This window comes from Rattus rattus, chromosome 3 (genome assembly GCF_011064425.1).
Source record: "Rattus rattus isolate New Zealand chromosome 3, Rrattus_CSIRO_v1, whole genome shotgun sequence".
NCBI classification, from domain to species: domain Eukaryota; kingdom Metazoa; phylum Chordata; class Mammalia; order Rodentia; family Muridae; genus Rattus; species Rattus rattus.
This window is the reverse complement of record NC_046156.1, coordinates 196,490,486-196,506,940: the sequence shown is the minus strand read 5'-3', so window position 1 is coordinate 196,506,940 and position 16,455 is coordinate 196,490,486. Positions and strand designations below refer to the sequence as shown.

Genomic DNA, 16,455 nt, shown 5'->3' with positions numbered 1-16,455 from the left:
TATTGAACTGCAAAAACCTTTGGAGTTACCTCTTTGTTACCTGATCCCATATAAAATATACACTTTAGAGCTGGCGAGATTGGTCAGCAGCTAAGAACTGCTTGATGTTCCTAAAGACTATCGTTATAGCAAACATTATTTTTTTTTTTTTTTTGGTTCTTTTTTTCGGAGCTGGGGACCGAACCCAGGGCCTTGCGCTTCCTAGGCAAGCGCTCTACCACTGAGCTAAATCCCCAACCCCTACAGCAAACATTATTAATGCAACGCTCAACCCCCAACTTCTATCTGCAGTAGATGATGACTAACACAGACCTACAAGGCCAAAGTGCAGAGAATAAAAGACAAAACGTTCAGTCATTAGTGGAGCATATGTAGCACATGCCCCTGTCACGGCTCAGGAGTCTCTACGGAAGGAAGGGTGGAAAGAGTGTAGAGCCAGGGCGACTACAAGCAAACCTCTCCTGGACACATAGCTAGGTAGCAGCTGCACATATGAACTCACAGCATGCACACAACCTTTACAAGCCCAGGCTAGACCAAATCCCAGCATGCAGAGGGGAGATGAACATGAAATCTCACCCCTACGTGTGCAGCAAATAACAACTGATAGCTGCTGGGAAAGGGAGACAGAGTTTTCTCTAATAAGTAGACCATGCTCAAATATCACACATCCAAAAATATCTGGGTAGCACTTACTGGTCTTGATGGGTTTAAATTAAAAAAAGGAAGGAAGGTGATCTGGAAATATGACCAAACATGTTGTACAAAATTTGAAACTCTTAAATTACAAAATAAAAACATATATACACACACAAAACAAAAAAAGGAACAAAAACCAAAAACAGTGCTTAATGCTCTTCCAGAGGACCCAAATTAAGTTCCCAGCACCCACGTCAGACTGCTCAAAACCACATGTAACTGAAGTTCCTGAAGATCAACCAAACTCGAAATTAGAGCTAGGTATGGTGATGTCCACCTTTAGTAGCACCGGGAGGCAGAGAAAGGTGGATCCCTGTAAGTTCAAGGACAACTTGGTCTACAAAGCAAGTCTCAGGCCAGCCAGGGCTACATGAGAGACCCTGTTTCAAAAAAAAAAAAAAATCAAACAAAATAAAATTAATAATATGAAAAATCTAAATAGCAACTTCAAGACTGAATCGATCCTAAACTTCATCCTCGGTGGTAACAGCACATAGCTGTTCAGCAGCTGGAGTGGCTTAGCAGCAACGTGATGAGTAAACAAAGTTAGGCTGACAGACAAGAGAGTGAGAGCATCTCATGCAAAACATGCCAAAATTACAAATTAATTTAGTCCATCTTTCTACTTAAAATACTCATGATGTCAATCTATCCAGTGGCAGCTAGTTAAGTTACACTGACAGATTAGAAACGGGATCTCTGTTCTTTACCATCCCCTCCTTCCTGCCCCATCTCTGTAACTCACCTTTCTTCATCTAAAATAATAGAGCCATCTTCTGCCACTTTTACTCGAGGAACCAGAAGTGGCCCGTCATCCACCTCCTCTTCCACATCTTCATTATCATTAGCATCTTGCGTGCTCTGATTTTCTTGCCTACTAAAATATAAACAGTTACCTGTTGCTATAGCAACAAAAAAGTATCTCCTGAATAGTATGAGGTGAAAACAAGTTCCTAAAAAAACCAACATCCAGCTATTTCAAACTTTCTCTATAACTTAACTGAAAATACCACAGGACCCAGTTACCCTGGCAGGCATGGGGAAACACAAGGTAATCGTGGCACTAAGGAGACCAAGGAAAAGAACCAAGAGATCTAGGTCTCTGTGAACTTTACCTTAAGATCCTGACTCAAAATAGATGGATAGATGGACGAATACAGTGGGGCAGCGGCAGAGGGGTTAAGGTTTCTTTCTAATTTTATTTGGTAACTCTTTTTTATCAAGACAGGGGTTCACTATTCTAGCCCTGGCTGTCCTGGACCTCTTTCTATAGACCAGGCTGGCCTCAAACTCACAGAGACCTTCCTGCCTTCCTCCTGCCTCTACATCTTGAGTGCTGGAATTAAAGGCATTCACTACCACTCTCTCTATTTACTCTCTTTTAAAATAAACTAACGGTACCAGTCATGTAACTCAGTGGTTTATAGTATACCTTGGGTTTGAGGCCAATGGTAAAAATAAATAAATAAACAAATGTTATCTTTCTACCTTAATAAAGTATCAAGTAAACCAGTTACAACAGAATTAACAAAAACCCTTAGAACAGTCCTCCGGGTTAATAGTGTTATGCTCACCTGAAACTTAGAGACCCTTCCCTCTGGACTGCAGAACAGAAAGAACAGAACTTAAAGCCAAGCAAAATTTTTCTTTGTCCACCTTTTTGGAAGCTATTTTTATTATTTTATTTTTATTATTTTACGTGTATAGCTTTTTGCCTGCACATGTATGTGTGCATAGTGTGCATGACTAGTGCTATGGGAAGGCCAGAAGAACTGGAGTTTCAGATGGTTGTGAGTTACCACGTGGTGCTAGCAATTCAACCCGGGTGGTTTTAACTGCTGAACCATCTCTCCAGCCCCGTACCTCTTAACTCATACAGAAACATGAAAACTACAGAGCGCAATAACACTATATGACATTTCAACTGAGGAAAGCAGAGTACGATGTTTAACTTAGGTAAACATTTCCATCTTTTCAAACTTTTCTCAATGCTTTATGGTAAAAACGTACTATCTACTTTTTCCTAGCTTTCTAAAATAAGTATACTACTATATCTTTCTTTAGTTTAGTTTTATTTTCTATGAGGTAGGCTCTTGCTATGAAGCCCAAAATAGCCTGGTACTCATTCTGTGTGCCCATGCTAGCCTCAAGCTCAGCCTCTCAAGTGCTGGGCTTACAAAGACGCACACCCACATCCAGCTCTCAGATGGTCAGTCAGACAAATGTGAGAAAGTCCATCAGAACTTCTTGCTCCCACCCAATTATAACTTAGTTTTTTTAAACAAATGAACCCAAATCCATCTTTCTACTACACTATTCATATCTTATTGAAAAATGCTATATTTAAAAGCTGGTGAGTGGCTCTTGCACAAAGCCTGACAAGCTGAATGCAGAGCAGCAGCAGCGGTGTGCACCGCCCAGAATGCACGACTGCCACGAAGACTCGTCTCCCTCCACACATGCACCATGGCATGCATGTGCCTACACACATACACACATACACAATGCATGCTCACAATAAATACATGTAATAAAAAAAAGTGTTGTTTTAATTAGTAACATTTGTTGCTTGGGGGGGTGGGGTGGGAACCACACACTTTTAAACCACAAAGAAACAAAGGTAGAAAGACTTTTTTTCAATATTCCCTTTGTTCCTTTGAAATTTTTACCACGAAAAGCTACTGTTTTGACAAGAAACAACTCCTAAATGCTGGGCATAGTAGTGTATGCTTTAATCCTAACACTAAGAGCCAGAGTAGACTAATCTCTAAATCCAAGGCCCAGACTGCTCTACATGGCAAGTTCTAGGCCAGCCAAGGCCTGTTTCAAAATAAAACCAAACCTCAATTTGAACATCTTTAATTTAAAACTTGTGAGTGAGATGGCCCAGCTGGTAAAGAAAGGCACTTGGTGTCAAGCCAGACACCTATGTTCAATACATGGAACCCACATGTTGGAAGAGAACTGAATATCAAGCTGTCTTTCCCTATTCCCCTACAAGCTATGACACTCATATACACCAGGCATGTACATATACAAGTCATAATATAAGTCGATTACATATATATTACACAAATATTATAGGTCATTCATTCTGAAAAGATCTAACTGTGTGTGTACATTTCTGAGACAAATTCTCCCTAAAATACAACCTCTCTGAATGAGAAGCTAAAGATACTGGATATTCCTACAGAGACGTCTGTAAAGCTCAGGAACCAACAAATTAAAGGCTACAAGTAGTCCCTGAAACTGACCAAATAAATTATATCTTCCCATCCCAAGCAGTAAAGACTGCTGAAAGGCATCTGCGGCCTGCTGAACTGCCTCCATGTTGTAAAGAATGTTAGGTTCCCAGGTTTCACGAGCCAGTGCCCATGCTGCGGTGGGCTTTGGTGATACAGCTGTCTTTGAGATAATGATGATCTTATAAGTAACCCCTCACTCATATCGCTGATAATTAACACCCATAAAACTCATTGTTTCACCGGACAGTGGTGGGGCCTTTAATCCCAGCACCCAGGAGGCAACGGCAGGCAATCTCTATGAGTTCAATGCTAGCCTGGTTCTAGCAAGATCCAGAGCTACACAGAAAATCCCTGTCTTAAAAACTAAAAAGTCCAAGTTGGACTTTGGTGGTATCTTTACTGGTGGTCTGTCACCAGTCCCCTATCTAGGGCAAGTAGACATTTATTCACATCTCTCCAAGAATAATGCTACACCTCAGTAGTAAAGATTGACCTTGAACCTGGGACCCTCCTGATTCAGCTTCTCAAGGGCTGAGATTACACCAGTGAGCATGCCCAGCTAGAGCGTCTCTTCTCTTCTATGAGACAGGGCTTTCTTTCTGTAGCCCCGGCTGTCCTAAGGACTTCTACTCCTAAAGAGTCTATTGTTACGAAGCAATCAGACGTACAGAAAGCTCCCCTTGAGGGTTCGGGGTGGGAGGGTGTTCATTGGATAAAGTGCTCACCCACCAAGTGTGAGGAATGGAGTTCGGATCCTCAAATCCATGTAAAATATAGGCAGGCCTGGCAGCCAGCACTCAATAAGGGATTTCAGAGGCAAGCTGACTAGGCAGACAAGACAAAAACAACAAGACCTTGCTCATTACATAAACTGAAGCTCAACTGAGGAAGACAAAGGCACGCCCACACAAGACACACATGCACACCAAACACACACACATGCACAAAGAACAGACAAGAACAGAAAGGAAAGGAAAAGAGAAGAACCATTAGATTCCATTCTAAAAGTGTGTCTAAGGCTGGGTGTAAGTCAGTGGTGGGCACCAGAGTGGGCCTCATGTGGTGTACAGCAACAACAGGAATGCACACACGGAAAGGCGTATGGTAAGATGCTCACTCTCTTGTTGGGGTGGGAGCCAAGGATTTCTCACATTTCTTTTCTTGTTCCACTGAAGAACTGTTAAGTACCAAAAAAAGAATATTTTTTAATAAATTAATATTTTAGCAATTCTCTCATAGCCAGAAAAAATTTACCTTAGTTTCCACTTTTTATACGATGCACTGTGGCATTCATAATAACGTTCACCAGTCCTTTTGTCACTCAGGCCTAGCTGTGGAAATTAGCCCAGTGAAGGCTGAGAATGAGCTTGATGCCCAGCACACAGCAGCCAAAAACTAATGGTAGGAGAGTTTTTCAGTCAAACCTCATCAAGTACCAATCGCCTGTGGACCCTGAATAAATATTTTCCTTCTAATTCTTAGTGAAGAGAGACTGTCGGCCCTGGGAAATGAAGCACACTAGGTGGCTCCTGCCCAGACCCCCTTCAGAGTGACCGAAGGCCTGGCAAACACAGAGGCCGCGCCTGAGGATGACGCTAAGGCCACCTACTACACCACCACAAACAGATTTGTAAGACTTCTGCCTGCTACCTCAGGCCAACTTTAATTAAAGAATTAAAGCCTTGTTCATGAAGAACTGGTTATTCAAACTACACCATTCCCAATGAAATAGGGCATAAGAACTATATTCCTTTATATCACCTCATAGACAATAAGAAATAGAAATTACTCTATAGCCCAATAACTAAAACAAGAAGAAGTCCCTTTAACCCTAGGTGATAAAGAAGGACTCACCTTCACCTGGGAAAAGAGTTACTTGATATGGCACGGCTATGAGTGAGTACTGCACATGAGGAAGGCACAGGCTTAAACCCCCAGCACCAAAGGAGAAAAACGTACCCATACTCACTTTGTTAGAAACTTTATCTTTAAAAGATAATATAAATGCTATGAATTATTCAACGAGCTTCTGAACATGAAACTGATAAAAGTGATATATCATTACACACCCAATGAAACAAAGCATAAATGAATTTTACTTACGTCATCGGATTGCTATCTGGAAGGTAATATATGAAGTCTCTCATAGTCATTTTTGAACGATCTGGTGGTCTCTGGCTTTCATTTGTTGCAAATTTGTTTTTCCACTGTTTCTGTATACAGAGATATACAGAATAATTTCAGACGCACTAAACTCAAACACAGCCCACTGTCCTCAAGTGCTTTAATATTACCATTATGCCTAATTTTAATAAACCACTTATAACCTGAATTATTGTATTATACAATCTCAGAAGCTTTTTTTTATATATGTGAGCACACTGTTGCAGTCTTCAGACACACCAGAAGAGGGCATCAGATCCCGTTACAGATGGTTGTGAGCCACCATGTGGTTGCTGGGAACTGAACTCAGGGCCTCTGGAAGAGCAGTCCAGATGGCCCTTAACGGCTGAGCCATCTCTCCAGCTCAGAAGCTTTTTTTTATGAAGGAGAATTAAATGTTTTATTAAAGATGTTTTATTGTGATATATTTTTATTTGTGTGTATGCAGACATGTGTGGGCATTGGTAAGTGTGCCTGTGCACTGCCCCATGGAGGCCAGAAAAGGGCACTGAGCGTTGTCTTCTACTTCACTCTTTGAGGCAGGGCTCACATCTTGGCTAGAGTGGAAGCCAGGAAGCCCCAGGGATCCTAGCCCCTCTTGGGGCTGAGTTTACAGTCATCAGTGGAAAGGACAGCTTCTCACACAGGTACTGGGGTACAAACTCCACTACTCCAGATCACCAAGCACGCACCTTAACCACTGAAGCACCTCTCCAGTCCCTTATTTTAATTAAAGACATTTAATATGGGTTTCACAACAAGAGATAGAGAGAGGGGGCACTCTGAAGATGATAAAACATACCTGAGTCCTCCAGAGAGGTACTGATATTATCACTGGCAACATCATACAAGTAAGGACAGACAGAGACACAGACAGACTAAGCTGCCCATCACATTGCTAGTAAGCAGTGAAGCTAATGTGCGAAGCTTAAGTCTCTAACACAAAGCCAGCTTTACTCCTGTTCCACTGTAGGCTGTCATCAAGTAAAAAGAACATACACTCCACTACGTGCATTCTGTAAGGGTTTTTGTCACAGTTCAACTTAAAACATTACCAATTCATATTGCTCAATTATACTTGTTTTAATTCAAATAATTATTCCACATCACTTTAACATTTTTATAAAAACTATTTTCATATGCTTATATCTCTATCTACATATTTATAAAAACTTATTTTTTGCTGTCACCAAAACTAATGAAATAGCCAGGCGTAGTGGGACACACCTTTGATTCTAACGCTGAGGAGGCAGAAGAGGTAGAGGCAGATGGACCTCTGTGAGTTTGAGGCCAGCCTGGTCTACAGAGTGAGTTCCATGAAAGCCAGGGCTACACAGAGAAATAATCTTAAAAAACTAAAGTAGTGAAAAGTACAAATGAATTATTTCTAAATGACTATCAAGACAAATGTGGTGGTGTGAGATTTGGAAGGCTGGGTCAGAAGGAGGGCCTGGACTACAGTTCGCTCACTCACCTTCTCCTTTCTCAGCTCCTCTTTCAACATCTCTCTCAGTTTGCGGGCTTTATATATTCGGTATCTGTCTGAGCACGGCTGTTTCTCTTTAGCTGGAGTAGGGTTTGGCTGTGGCGCATCGTGATTAACTGTAGATAAGGGGCGACTCTGTGAGGGGGCACTGACAGGAGGCTGACCAAGACTAGACGTGCCAGACACTCGCTTTCTTCTCTGTGAAGCAGCAGAGGGCAGTGTGCTAGACTCTTCAACATTACTTCCATCACCAGTCTTTTCATTATTACTGCAATTAAAAAGAAAAGGAGAGACCTCATGACTCATCTTTGTTATACACTAGTTTTAAGACAGTAAGATCCCACTGAACAGAAAGAAAACCAAACATAAAAACCAGTAACTTTTCAGATTTATGTTGATTACAACAGAGTTGCAATAAAGCACTTCTTTAAAACTCTCTCAGCTTTAAGTGGCAGCTCATACTTCTACTCTTAGCACTATGGAGGCTGAGGTGGACAGAGTGCCATGAATGTGAAGCCAGCCTGAATTACACAGTGAACTCCAACCAGCTTGAGCCACCTACCAGGTAAGACCACCTTAAAACACACAAAAAGACTAGAGAGTGGGCTGTACTTAAGTGTAGATCTACTCTTCCAGACTCCCAGCACTGACATAAGGTGGCTCAGAAACACCAGGAACTCTGACTCCAAAGAGCTGACACTTTCTGGCTTCTATGGACACCTGCACACATGTAGCATTCAGTCTTAGACAGACAGACAGACAGACACACACACACAAAACCTTTTTTTTAAAAAGGCTAAATAAAACATCAATTTAGCATATTTAAATTCTAAAGAAGACTACTGTCTAAGTTATTCTTTTTCCATTTTTAGTTTCTAAGCACAATAGAAAACATTAACAATATGCTGAATTCTTTCAAGTACCAAAAAACCAAACACCCTAAAAACCAAAACTAAGTCACAGAACAAAGCTTAATAAGCCAATTTTTAATAACTAGATAGCTGAGACGATTGGATAATTTTTGTTGCTGTTCTGCTAAGTGTCTGTAACCTCAATACTCAGGAAGTAAAGGCAGAAGGATAAGAAGTTCAAGATCACCCTCATCAACAGAGTTAGTCTGAAGCTAGCTTAGGCTACATGAGACCCGAGCTCAAACAGACAGCAGCATCTAGTCACTTTAAATCAACTACTGGCTATGGTACAGATTGGATATAAATCGCTCAGAAATGGAGCTGGAGTCATGACTCAAGGTTAAGAGTACTGGCTGCTCTACCAGAAAACTTGGGTTCAATTTCCAGCAGGCAGATAGCAGCTCACAACTGCCTGTAACTCTAGTTCCAGGAGATCCAAAGTCGTCTTCCAGTTACCATGGGCACCAGGCATATGGTACACAAAGGCAAAATACCCATATACATAAAACATTTAAAAAGTAAAAGTAAAAGCCCAGCATGGTGATGCACTCCTTTAGTCACAGCACTAGGGATGCAGAAGCAGGACTTTGAGCCCAGCCTGGTCTACAAAGAGAATTCCAGAACATCCAGAGTTACACAGGGAAACCCTGTCTCAAAATAAGAAAAGAAAACAAACAAGAAAAGAAAAAGAAAAAAAGAACAGGAATGTAGCTGAATAGAATTAACATTTATTTCTAATAATGCACTATATTGGTAGGATAAATTGGTTGACAACATTTTTTATCACAAGATAGTTATAAAAGAGATCTAGAATGCTCTTGACACAAATAATGAATTTTTAAAGTGATATGCCATTACTGTGGCACGTTGTAAATACATATTAAAATAACACATTGTACTCCATAAATATGTATAATTACTTTGAAGATTCAGAGGGTTAAGAGCACTGGCTGATCTTCCAGAGGGCCCAGGTTCAATTCCCAGCACCAACACAGCAGCTCATAATTGTTTGTCATTCCAGTTCCAGGGGACCCAATACCCGCACAGACATAAATACAGGCAAAACACCAATGCACATAAAATAATAAGAATAGATTACTTCAAAAGCAAACTAAATCAATAATTTAGGTCTACTTTTATCATACTGTATTAGTTCCATATAAAAATAGAAGCTGCTTTAACATACAAAATAATCTCTCTAAAAAGTCTTCTAACTTCTTTCCTTAAAGCTGAAGATAGATAAAACTCAATCTAGCATGCTCAAGGCCCCGAGGCTCAGTCCCTAGCACTCCAATGTAGCTCTTAGATTGTAACACTGGCATTTTGTATGTTAAATGTATACTCCATTGATTACTACAACTAGCAAACGAATGATCTCATCAAAGAAGGACCAAGGACCAGGAATGTAGTTGGCTGGCAGAGCGCTTGGGCAGCATGCGGAGCCCTGGCTTTCACATCCAGCACTACATATCAGGCATGACGACACATCTGTAATCTCAGCATTCCGAAGGTAAGGCAGGAGGATTAGAAACTTAAAGGTGTCTTTTCATGCACAGTGAGTTCTAGGCCAACCTGAGCTAGATGAAACTCTATTTTTAAAAAACAAACAAACAAACAAAAAAACAAAACACCTGCTGAGCCCAGTGGCTCGTGCTTTAAGGCCAGCACTCAGGGTAGAGACTTCCAGGTAAGTCAAAACTGCATAGTTAACTTGTGTCCCCCAAAACTGATAACTCATACGTGTGTATGTATATACATATTTGTGCATATGATGTACTCTAATTGTCTACTAAAATATTCTAGAGCTTGTCTCAGAACTATGGCCTATGGCAATTTATAAAATGCATTCCTACATAGTTAACAAAAATCCCCAAACTCTTTGGAGCAGTGACCAGTACTGGTATTTTTATTCTAAGCAGAAACTTTCGAACAGATTCAAGTGAAAAATGTTGAAATCATAGTGCACTGTTGGGGTGTCAGAATAACACACTGCACCAACACTAATCAACAGAAGAAATGTTGTTACTATGCAAACATAATTTGTACCATCTCCCTGTCACCTCATGTGATTACTTACTGGATTTACTGGCTTCTTCCTCTGTATGTTATAAAACAATACAGTCATCATCTTAACCCGTCATATCTTTAATTTGTACCATCACCTTTTCTCCACTGTTTTGTTTTTTTGAGACAGGGTCTCACTATGGAGCTCTGGCTGTCCTAGAATTCAGTATGGAGACCAGGCGGGGCTCTTCCTCCCTTACAGCTAGGGACTAAAGTTGTGACACTACACCTGGCTCTCATCACCTTTTTTTTGAAACTAGTAAATTTGGGGGAACTATTCTGCCATGTCATGTGCGAGGCAGTTTATGTAATCATGTCCCAAAGGAGGTACTAACTTCATCTAAAGGAGAAATAAATTTTCTCTGAGGACAACCTACTTAGAAGTTGTCAAACTAAGTAAGAGAATCCTAAATTCAAATGTGATATTTGTCGCTAATGCCAGGCGTCTTGATCCAGGAAGCACAGTAACAATAAAGTACACAAAATAAGTAACCTAAGCTTCTTCCCTTTGACAAATGCTGCAGGTGTGGCTCAGCGTGAGGTCCTGGGTTCAACCGCATCACCGCGTGGAGGGAGAAAAAAAAAATTCAGTCAGCAGTGGTGCTCTCCCTTTAAAAGTATTCACAAAAGGAAAACACCAAAGTGCTTTCAGTGTAAATTAAACACTTGGAATAATTAAATTTCCAAGTGATGGTGCATCTATATTCTTGACTTCAAAACTGTTAAGCCTAGATTCCCATCCCTGTAAGACAGTTTCCTGGAGAATCTTAAGATCGTGACAGAATCATAGTAGTCACACCCTCTGATCACGGAATAAAACTGTGGTTTCATCCAGCTCAAACTAAAGGCTTGCTACAGGAGAGGTACACCGTGGTAAAATCCAACAGCTGGCCTGATACAAGACCTTACCTGCTCCCGGGAGCCTGTTCTTGGGGTTCCGCTCCCCCGGAATCCACCGCAGGCACATCTGTGGGCTCCGCTGGCTTCGGAGCAGACCCGGTGGCAGGCTCGGGAGGCCTAGGTGCCTCCGGTCCACGTTGGGGATTGGGAGCGGCGGAGCCCCTGGTGCCTACACCAGGCCTGACATTCGGCTTCACGCTAAGGCGTGCCCTGCGGAACATGGCGGAGCCAGGGGACCGAGAGCCGCGGCTCCACGGCCGCGCTCAGCCCAGAGCCCCGGCCGCTGCCCGAGGGCTGGGACTCTCGCCCTCCCACCCAGCCAAAACCACCGGCCCAGCGCCAGCTACCGCAGTTTCGCGCCCCCTCCGCCTCCTCCGCTCTCCCGCCACCGCCTTCTCTTCATGACCCTGCCACACTAAAAGCTAAGTTTCTCCTCCCCGCGTCCCAGCTCGCGAAAGGCGCCGGAAGTCATTACGTAATCACTCGGCGCCGATGACAAACGTCAGACTCCGGGCGCCAGGAGCCATAGCAACTGCAACGCTTTGTAACTTCGGTTGCCTGTGAACCAGAGATTTTTGACTCGAAGACATATCATTTTTCTTTTGTAAGACCTCAGGAGTTATTGAAAAGAGAACGGAAGCAGCTGAATCCTCTGGCTCAAACTTTTAATTTTTACCCCTTGGTGCTATGATTTGAACCTAGGACTCCTGCATACTCGGCATGCACGCTACCACGAAACTTTCATCGCCAACCTACTTAATTGAATCTTTTACGGACTATTAAGGAGTTCTCGAGAAGAGTCAAAGCGTGCAAGAATGAAAAGCATGGTGGTGAGTGCCTGCAATCCCAGCACTGAAATAAAGAGGTCACAAGTTCCCGGACGCACTGGGCTACCTTGCAAGATTTACCTCAAAAATACAATAAGATAAAATAGGATGATAGTAGCGACTTAGCACCAGTGCATCCCCAGAGCACAGAACGTGTTTGTTTTAGGTTTTTGAGACAGGGTCTCTTATAGCCAAGGCTGGCTTTCAACTCTTGATCCTCCTGCCTCCACAGGCTCAATTTTGAGATTTCAGGCATGTATGTGCTACCATACCCCAACTAGGGAAAAAAAATTAACTATGAGTATGGAGGGAGCAAGTTTGAGTGGGTGCCAGGGAGCCCAAAAAGTTACAGGTAGTTATCAGACTCCTGATGTAAGTGCTGAAAACCAAACTAGGGCCCACTGGAAGAACAGGAAATGGATCTATTGAGCCGTCTGTCCAAATCCAACCTCTGCCGTGAAGTTTTAAATCGAGTAAAAAAAAAGGTGGAATTCTGTATGAAGAAATTGCAGTCACCTATTGAAAGAGAAGCTGTGAAACATCTCATAGAAAGAAGACATCTACTATGTGTGCTTTTGTACACCTTAAAATAAAAACTATAGTGCCTGTAAAAAACGATTATACTCTAAACTTTTCATACTAATGTGAGTATTCTTTCTTTTAAAGAATTATTTTATGTATATGAGTAGTACAATGTAGCTGCCTTCAGACACACCAGCAGAGGTCATCGGATCCCATTACAGATGGTTGTGAGCCACCACTGAACTCAGGACTTCTGGAAGAGCAGTCAGTGCTCTTAACTAAGCCATAATCTGCTTTGGGAGATTGAAACAGAGCAATAAATAAGACATTGTATGTTATGGTGGAGAAAATACCAAATAAATGGACAAGATCATTAAGAATATATTGTCATAAGAAATATGACAAGAGATTTCAAGGGTGATATAAGAGTTCTGGAATACTGGCAGTAGGGCAACTTGACAAGAAAAATAGGTAATAGGTATCAAATTCCAAACCAGACTGGGCTACATGTAACCCTTTCACACACACACACACACAGAGAGAGAGAGAGAGAGAGAGAGAGAGAGAGAGAGAGAGAGAGAGAGAGAGAGAGAGAGAGCGAACAGACAGACAGACAGAGACCAATTGTTTCTGCAAACGTAGTAAAAAGAAAAAGAAATAAAAGCCTGTAGTAGCTGGAGAAACGGGTCAGAGGCTGACAGAAAATACATTTTGCAGAAAAGGAGTGGGACAGAGTCTGTATAGCCCTGGCTGATCTGGAGCTATGTTGACCAGTCTGGCCTCAAACAAAGAAATCCACCTGCATTTGCCTTCTTAGTGCTGGGATTAAGAGTGTGAGCTATCACACATCCTTTTGAAAATAGAAAGGCAGACTGGCCTGTATGACTCTCTCTCTCTCTCTCTCTCTCTCTCTCTCTCTCTCTCTCTCTCACACACACACACACACACACACACACACACACACACACAGGAAAGAGGAAGAAGGGGAGGGAGAGAAGGGGAGAGGGGGACACAAGGGCAGGAAACCTGAAGGTGTGGGGATGCAGTTCAGTACTGGGCATAAAACAGATGAAGATGCTCAAGAAATCTAAAAATTCCAGGAGCGATGGCCCATACTTGTAATCCCATCACTCCAGAGACCGAGACAGGGGAATTACACGAGTTTGAAAATAGCCTGTTGGGGCTGGGATTTAGCTCAGTGGTAGAGCGCTTACCTAGGAAGCGCAAGGCCCTGGGTTGGTCCCCAGCTCCAAAAAAAAAAAAAAAAAAAAAAAAAAAAAAAAAAAGAAAGAAAATAGCCTGTTCTGAATAGCTAGTCCCAGGCCAGCTAAAGTTACAGATCAAGACTTCATTAATGAGCACTTGAGAAAGAATACCATGCTATAGAAACCTCAAGAATCTTGTAGTCACTGCTTGGACATACAGCAAGCTCTTATGCAAGGCCTTTTTTATAATCCTGTGTTCCACCTAAGAATCCAAGATGTTGCCACAACCTTGTAGATAAGAAAATCGAAATTATTTAAATTTAGTCTCCTACTAGTAAAGGTATAAAGCAAAAGAATTGATCTCATAAACATTATGTTTTACAGATGTATCTATTTTATTTCACATGTATGAGTTCGTTTGCTTGCCTGTATGTATGTGCACCGTGCACATGCCTGGGTGTGGGGCCTTAGGTATGAGAAGACCGCATGAGATTCCCTGGTACTGAAGCGATGCATGGCTTCGAGCCACTCCGCAGATGCTGAACAGCAATTGCTCTTGGCTGCTGAGTCGTCTCTTCGGCTCTCCCACCCAAAGTGGCTTTTACTTTCCTTAAATATATCACAAGACAGTTGTTGCACAAGTTTGTGAAGTAAGTTTTCAGTGTCACCAGTAATTTTAAAATTCTACAATCTGGAGGCTGGACAGATGGTTCAGCAGTTAAGCACTTGCTGCTCCATCACGAGGACCGGAGTTTGCATTCCGGTACCCATGGCAGGGAGTTCACAAATGCCTCGTAGTCCAGCTCCAGGGGAGCCAATACGCACACACACACACACACACACACAGACGCACGCACGCACGCACACACACACATGCACGCACACACGCACGGACACACGATAAAGAAACAAGCCAACAATAGTCTAGTTTTCCCTAGTGTCTGTCAGGGTTTCTGAAGAGAGTCAGGATCTCATTGTATAACTATGGCTGTCCTGCTTGGTGTGTACGGCAGCTGCCCAAATTCACAAGGCCTATCTGCCTTTTCCTCTAAAATTAAAGGCACATTCCTGGTCTTTAGTAGTCCTGTGTTCCACCTAAGAATCCAAGATGTCGTCACGACTTTGTAAATAAGAAAATCAAAATTGTTTACATTTAATCCCCTACTGGTAAAGGTATAAACCAAAAAAATTTGATTTTATAAACATTTTTAAAGATTTATTTATTATATATAAGTACGCTGTAGCTGTCTTCAGACACACCAGAAGAGGGCATCAGATCTCATTACAGATGGTTGTGAGCCACCATGTGTTTGCTGGGATTTGAGCTCAGGACCTCTGTAAGAGCTGTCGGTGCTCTTAACCTCTGAGCCATCTCTCCAGCCCTTTTTTTCTTTTTTTTTCTTTTTTTTTTTTTTTTTTTCGGGGCTGGGGACTGAACCCCGGGCCTTTTGCTTACTAGGCAAGTGCTCTACCACTCAGCTAAATCCCCAACCCCTCTCCAGCCCTTTATAAACATTTTATTATGTTTTATAGATGTATTTATTTTGCTTTATACGAGTAAGTTTGATTCCTGGTCCTCTGGCAAAAACTCTCAAGGTATTCTGGGTTTATGGCATACATCTTTGTAACCCCGTAACTCAAAAAAATATATAATTTTGGACACACATTCAGTCAAAACACCTCTAATGTAGAAATAGATTTTATAAATACAAAATTTAATATGTATATTGTTATTTTTTTAGCAAGGGAGAGAGAGGGTTTCACTGTGCAACACAAGTTAACCTCAAATGTACAGTCCTATTGCCTCAGTCTTCCAAGTCCTAGGAGTCGAGTCATACTCCACCACGCTGGGTTCCTCTTTCTAATTAATATGATTTTGGAGGGGACTGAAATCTAAGGCTTTGCATGCTCTAAACAAGTATCTACCATTGGACTCTATTACTGATCGTTCATCTCTATACAACTGGACCAGAGAATCTACCCTCCTCCTTGGGGACTCAAGAAAGGGTTCAATGAGTAGTTGCAGTTCTGAGCAGGATAGGGTATGATGTGAGGAGGGTAATAAGTGTGCACGGTTCTCCGAGAACGAAAGAACAATAACCTAGTGAGTGCTACTGTATACCGCACTTGACCAAGCAGTTCTGTTTTTCTTATGTACACATGTATATGCTCATGTGTATCTTCATGTATGCACGAGTGCGATTGGAGGTGAGAGGACAACCTTAGGTGTCACTCTTCAGGAGCTGTCTATGTTTTATTAGACAGGGACGGGCTCTCACTGGCACACAGAGCCCCCAGGGATCCACCTGACTCTGCCTCCCCAGTGCTGGAAGTGTCCACGTAATCTTTTAATGTGGGTTCTGAGAAGAGCTCAGTCATTGTCACCTTACCGTTTCAAAGAAAGAAAAATGGCCTCTTCATTTTAAAGGTAAA

At 42.0% G+C, this 16,455-nt stretch overlaps 1 protein-coding gene across 1 annotated transcript in view; it reads right to left on the bottom strand.

The window, feature by feature from the left end:
• Bdp1 (B double prime 1, subunit of RNA polymerase III transcription initiation factor IIIB) overlaps positions 1-11,903 on the bottom strand; it is a 92,312-nt gene extending 80,409 nt beyond the window's left edge. The window contains exons 1-5 of the mRNA XM_032897045.1: positions 11,478-11,903; positions 7,582-7,861; positions 6,048-6,157; positions 5,062-5,121; positions 1,445-1,576 (exon numbers count right to left, since the gene is read on the bottom strand). Coding sequence (XP_032752936.1) covers positions 1,445-1,576; positions 5,062-5,121; positions 6,048-6,157; positions 7,582-7,861; positions 11,478-11,689 — 794 coding nt within the window. The 5' untranslated portion in view covers positions 11,690-11,903. The remainder of the gene's footprint in view (positions 1-1,444; positions 1,577-5,061; positions 5,122-6,047; positions 6,158-7,581; positions 7,862-11,477) is intronic.
• Positions 11,904-16,455: the final 4,552 nt, after the last annotated feature.